Source organism: Spermophilus citellus (genome assembly GCF_964194105.1).
Source record: "Spermophilus citellus genome assembly, chromosome: 5".
In the NCBI taxonomy this organism is placed as follows: domain Eukaryota; kingdom Metazoa; phylum Chordata; class Mammalia; order Rodentia; family Sciuridae; genus Spermophilus; species Spermophilus citellus.
In genome coordinates this window covers 155,855,535-155,861,772 of record NC_138186.1, presented here as the reverse complement: position 1 = coordinate 155,861,772, position 6,238 = coordinate 155,855,535, and the positions used below count along the sequence as shown (strand labels likewise).

General features: G+C 35.7%; 1 protein-coding gene across 3 annotated transcripts in view; it reads right to left on the bottom strand.

Moving 5' to 3' along the window:
* Positions 1-362: 362 nt before the first annotated feature.
* The window catches only part of SAMD5 (sterile alpha motif domain containing 5), a 50,728-nt gene continuing 44,852 nt past the window's right edge, over positions 363-6,238 (bottom strand). Inside the window, exons 2-3 of one of the 3 annotated variants that reach the window (XR_014022345.1) lie at positions 4,913-5,142; positions 383-493 (exon numbers count right to left, since the gene is read on the bottom strand). Coding sequence is in view for 2 of the 3 variants with exons in the window: in XM_081296609.1 (XP_081152735.1) it covers positions 5,080-5,142 (63 nt within the window). In the remaining variant the exon portion in view is untranslated. Of the gene's footprint in view, positions 5,143-6,238 lie in introns of all 3 variants that reach the window. The other 2 variants (XM_081296610.1, XM_081296609.1) reach the window with 2 other exon arrangements.

Sequence of the window (6,238 nt, the reverse complement as noted above, 5' to 3'; positions counted from 1 at the left end):
GAAGCCACAGCAGAATCACATGATCACACACAAGCTCCCTCCTACCACTCGATACACCCCACCTCCCACTGCCTGAGCCACTGACGGCAGAAAATCACACAAGAGAAGGCCACAGGAAGCACACACAACAGGACAAAAGCATCCCAATATATATGATGGTCTTATCTGAATTCTGCATGCAGTGTGTGGAGACTTGCATTTTCCTTTCTTTCCAGTTAGAGCTCTGATTTCCCATGCTGACCATAATACTATAATACCATGAACATTTATACATTGTCAATTTAAACGATGCAAAAACGATCACATTCATCAAAATGCAGAATGATCACAAAAGAGGCCAAGGCAGAACTGCTGTGCAGCCATAACATTTATTGAAAAGTAGACATATGTTTGCAAATGACAGAGCTGTGTGGGTTACATTACATGGTTCATAACGACGTTCCAATTAGGCTTCTCATGGAGTCTTCACATATAGCCCTTTAAAAAAATGTAACTGAAAAGGGGAAGAAAAAAAAGTGTGTTTACAAAACCAAATGGTAGCTTTCAATTAGAACAAATCTGTGCTTGGCTACTTAGATATACACATGTTGATTGTTCCGGTCCCACAGATACTTCTGTATAGCCAGAACTCTTCAATGAATAATGGCTTTAGTAACCCAAACTGCATCTCAGAATATTCTTAAGCTTAGGAAACAGGGCCATAACTGTGATAAACAGTAAAACGTCTGACATTTGTCTCCCTCAATATACCAGTTTGTCCTTGAGATTGTCCACACAGCATTTCATTTGTAGAATAATAAGGAAAAATTCATCTAAAAAAGGGCAGGTTACTGAATATAATCTATAGAAGACATTTTCCATATTAATGTTTAAAAATTGCCTTATTTCCTTTTGGTACAGTGGAAGAAATTCTGGGGGCAAAACTATAAAACAAAAACCAACCACCAGTTCTCAATGTGGAGATTTTAACTACTTGTTTTCCTCTAAAAAGGTATCTTTTAACAAAAATAATGAAAAATAAAACATCTCTAGAATTTAAACTATTTAAACATCACTTTCCTGTTTTACTTTCATTCAATAAGTAAAAAAAGAAAGTTGGGCTGTTCATTTTTCTAAACTACATCTTTGCCCCTTTTGCCTTTTATGGAAACATCCAAAAGAGTGATATAGAAATATTTCTAATCATGGACTAGAAAATTATTTGATTTTATTTTATTAGAGATTAATAAGGTAAAGCTGCAAAGGAGTTTTAAATCAAAGAATCGAATAGTGTAAATGTCTGATGTGGGGATATGTAATTGGGAAAGATCAGAATAAAATTTGAAAATTCTAAAAAAAAAAGCTTAATTTGATTTGCTCTGAATATTTTTTTTATTTAGTAAAGCATCTATGTGTGAACCTATGCAGTTTTTTTTCTAAGTTATCATCAGTTAATCTTATTTAAGAATTTTCTGATACCTGGACTTGGTTGCAATTGAGCATTGGTCATTTAGGATTAGGTTCGCACTCATTTCTCACATGTCCCTGGGTAAAATATTCTATTCTTTATCACTTATTTACTTTGAAATTTTGAAATCTTCCAGCTCCCTGGACATATTTTGATACCTCATTATTACATGTAAGGGATTATTTAAGTCAAAGATTTTGTCTAAGAACTTTATTATCTTAAATCTCTTTTTGTTCTTCTTCAGTCTCTTAGACAAGGGATCCATTTACAGCACTCAGCCTTGTAATAGAAAAATTCAGACATGCCAATCTCAGTCCTCAGACAGGTAGTTCCCAGTCCCTGGTTGAGCTGGTTTCTCTTCCCATAGAGAAGGGTTTGCTGATCCACCATTATCAGCCTTATCTCTTGGCTGGGTGCATCCCAGAAGAAGCTTTGGGGGCGATGCCCATTTGCACTCCTCCTTTATAAACCCCAGTCATAAAATCAGAGGAAACTGGAAACTGCACATCTGCCACTCATTTATTTACACTCCAAATTTTTAAACCTGAAGATGCTACAAGAAACATAGAGGTAATGAAAGCCCTTCACGTGTCTATGTGATTATTTCCCCAGAATTGAAAGTGCTGGCCTTTGTGAATCTGAGGATTGTTTTTTAAACATCATATTCTTTTCATTCAATCACTAAACATTTACTGAACTCCTACCATGAGCAAACACAGTAGTCTTTTTTCATGTCTCCAAAAAAGAAAGCAAAGGAGGTCTTTATGCTGTGGGCTACAGCAGCAGATGAGCATGTCAATTTACACTTGAGTTCTCTACTCAGTTTTAAAGTAATCTGTTACACAGAAGAGGAAATTACAGAAAGTCAGGAAGGAAAGGGAGACAGGAATCAGCACCTATTTCATGCCAATCCTGGACCAAGAACTACAAGTGGGTATAAGCCGTAGAGGTCTTGAGCCTCTTAAGAACTGTAGGAGGCACTGTATTTATTTCTCCCATTTTATGAACAAGGGAAAAGAAGCTTTAGTAATGTCCTCACCACTCAAGATCCTTTCCCAAGCTACACTACAGCTTATGCTCTTAACAGGTTCATCATGGGAAAACACCATTAGGAAAACTCTAGAATCTGAACTGAGATCTGAGTAACTCCAAAGTGAAAACTCAATGCCTCCTGTGTTCACATCATAGCAGCAACATGCAGGAGATTTCTCTGGACCGAGAAAATGCCTGAGTTCTCTGAATGGAGAAAATACTTTTGTTGCTACACATCCAGTTTTCCCAAGATTGTTGGCTCAGCTCTCCCTATGGTGAGGAAAGAGCCCTTAAATGTATGTGTCCCTATGCCAAGAAATCTTTTATGTGAATAAAATCTTTCATACCCCTCAAATTTTAAGATGAACCGAAAAAAACAATGTGTTACAATCCTCCAAATTCCTCAATGTGATAAAAACAGTCTGTACTTAAATCTCTCTTGGTGTTATAGGAAATATAAATCAAGATTGCCCTTTAGTCTTGATAATATATTTTATCCTTAGTGAATTGCTACTTCCTTTACATTCAAAACTCAAAATTATCGTTAGTGTTTAAATAAACTGAACAAAAAACTTGAAGAATTCATCTTAAGAATGATCATCTCCAGATACCATTCTTGGTAAGAATAATTCCTTTCTCTTATATTAGACCTCATATTATTTAATGCAAAGAAGGCTTCCCTCAATATTTCTCTTATTATTTAAAAATTTTCTTCCTATAGCTTTAACTAAGAAGTCTTTAAAATCTCTTGGCTATTTCATGGTTCTAAACTGTAACTCTTAATTTAGGTAGAGTATTAAATATTTTCAAATTTCAACAGCAGACTCAGAGAAAGGATTTAACTTTGGCAAAATAATTGAAGTCAGTCATTACTCAAATAAAAAAAATCAAACTTGAAATGACCAAGAGCCTTTTTTGATTTGGGTGGTTGTAGTGGACTGCATCATAATGCCCATGCATCATAATGCCCATAGTGAAAATAATAGACGTTTCAGAAATCAAGTCCTGAGCAGCCACAGTCCAAGAGCTACATGCAAATGCACATCTGTGAAATAAATCTGCCACAGATGCTACACCTGGAAATGAGGTCTGAAACAGGAAGCCATTTACTATCACAATAAATTATATCAATAATCAATATAGATTCCTCACCCCTTAATTAAACCCAGCTTGAAATTTTTAAAGACTCTACTTCAAAAATTGATGAAAGGCTGACTGGTATATAATCCTTACAAAACCACAGCTAGGTGTAGTTTAAAGGGCAACCTACACACACTTTTAGAATATCCTTTTATTTGTATTTAAGAGTGAGACATCCTTTACTTAGTGTCTAAATTAATCTCTAAAAGTAGCTGAACTATTTAGACCTTATATTTTTTTTAAAAAAATAGTATTGTGTTAGGAGTGTCCTTGGAGACCTAATCCCTTCTTAATTATCTATCTATTCCTGGGGATCAGTATGCTCCAGGAGATGAACATTAAATCTCTTTTCCTCCGAGAGTTTCTTATTCTTGTCCTATGTTGATGTAAACTTATCTCTCTTGTATACTTCCACACAGTGCAAGAACACGGTACTGCTTAGGGGATCTTGACAGTTCCCAGCCACTACTCTATCTTCTTCCACAGCCTCCTTTTCAATAAGTTTTGGTCCCATCAACAAGCTTGCATTTTCTAAATAGAAAATAAAACTACCAACACCCAAAGGAAAAAAAACAATAGGAATCATAAAAACTCCAGCTTCACCTTAATTTCCTCCCTGATCCTCAACCTCCTCTCCTTCAGGGCTGTTCGTGCCCACTGCCTTCTCTCTGTCCCCAGACCCACAGGCCCATGGAGGGAGGGCCAAGACACTGCAATTCAGGGGCCCCCGAAGCAAAACAATTGGCACTTGCTCGATATATGTCAGAGCATGACACTCTTTTTAATCTGAATATCTAACCTCAGCCAGAACAGATTTAAAAAGAGAAGTCAGAAGAAATTGTCTTCCCTTGGTTATGTTCCTTAATTCACTTGCTTTATGTCTGTACTTATTAAATAACTATAAAGCACCTTAAAATAAGAATTCCTTCACCAACCTATTCTATATAGAATTATGAAATATCACAACTTAGTGAAAAGAGGGTCCTACAAGAAGTGAAAGAAGGTGTATGTTAACATATCAAATTAAGCCTATTGTTTAAGATTAAAGTTAGAAGTGATATAATTAAAGATTATGATTAAAAACCTACGTTTTGTATTACACTTAAAATAATTTTTACCCAAATGCCTTAATTAACATCATCTATTTTTATGAAGAATTGACAGAATGGAGGGGAAGATCCCAGTGTGTGCATAAGACTGTGTCTCATGCTGGTGTGTCCTTTTAAAAAATGAACTCAGTAATTTATCTGTGATATTTCACTACCTTATTTCTAGCTCTTAAAAGTCAGTTACCTAGTTTCCTAAGTTGATTATTCCAGAATTTTTCCAAGCAAAAAGTTAAGCTGATGAGTATATCCAGGGTCACCATCCATTTCCCTTTTTGAAAGAAGATTCTAAATATGCCCTTTTCCAGTCTTCAGGCACCTCATCAGTCCTCCACGAGTTCTCAAAAATGATATCTAGCGGTTCTGTGACGACTTCGGCCAATTCATTAAGTACTCTAGGATGCCAGCCATTGGGACCTGCGGATTTGAACACATCTGGGTTATTGAAGTTCTCCTTTACCCGTTCTTCCCCTAGTCCATCAGGGATTCCTGCTTCTGTTTTAAAGCCATATTTGTTCCTCTTGGGTTACCAGGTAGACTTTGGGGAAAAAAAAAAAAAAAAAGATTTGAGAATCTCTGATTTTTTATGTAGCAAGTTTTTCTTTCAAGATAATAAATGAAGAATGGATTTTATTCTTTTCAAATCTGTTTTTTTATACACCTTTGTTTTATTTATTTATTTTTATATGGTGCTGAGGTTTGAACCCAGGGCCTTGCATGCTCTAGGTGAGTGTTCCACCTCTAAGCCACAACCCCAGCCTAAATCTGTTTTATTTTTAAAAGTCTACTTCTTTTTTTATATAAAAAAAGAATGTATGATTAAAGTGTACTTTGTAATTGTTTGCATTCCTACATCACTCAATACTACACGTTGCATCCTTAATAATAAAGTCAACAGTCAACACCCTCCCTGAGTGTAAAGGCTACCCATCTCATGTTCAAGTGCCAAAGGGTACTTATCTATTCAACTTGTATCTGCAAGTGCTAATTCAAAATGCATCTTCTATGATAAGGAAGATTCACAATCATCTTTAATCATTATCATTTATATGCATAAACAATAATTTTTTCACACACGCATTTAAAAAGCATAGCTGTAACACAAGTCAGAAAGAAATTAATAAGGATTTCTGACAAAGCAGGAAACTAGTAGAATTCATTTGCTGTGTGGTCATCAGCATCAAGGTTCTCGGGTTTATATTACACTAATTATCTGCAAGCTCTGATAGGTGTTGACAGTTTTAACCCCTTCACTGTCACAATGATCCCCTGAAACTGAAAGACAGCAGCAGATTATTTACTGCCCATCTGTCATAGCCACACCATGTGCTGAGAATCCCTTGACAGAGCCAGGATGGACAAAGAACAGGAAGAAAAGGAGAATACAAAGAGAGAAAAAAGATGCCTGAGTTTTTCCCAGGATTTTGAGGCTGCTTCAGTAAAACTTTTTTTAAATTGGAAAACATGTGATCATTTTTTTCTTTTTCCCTCCTAGTCTCTATATCTCCAATAT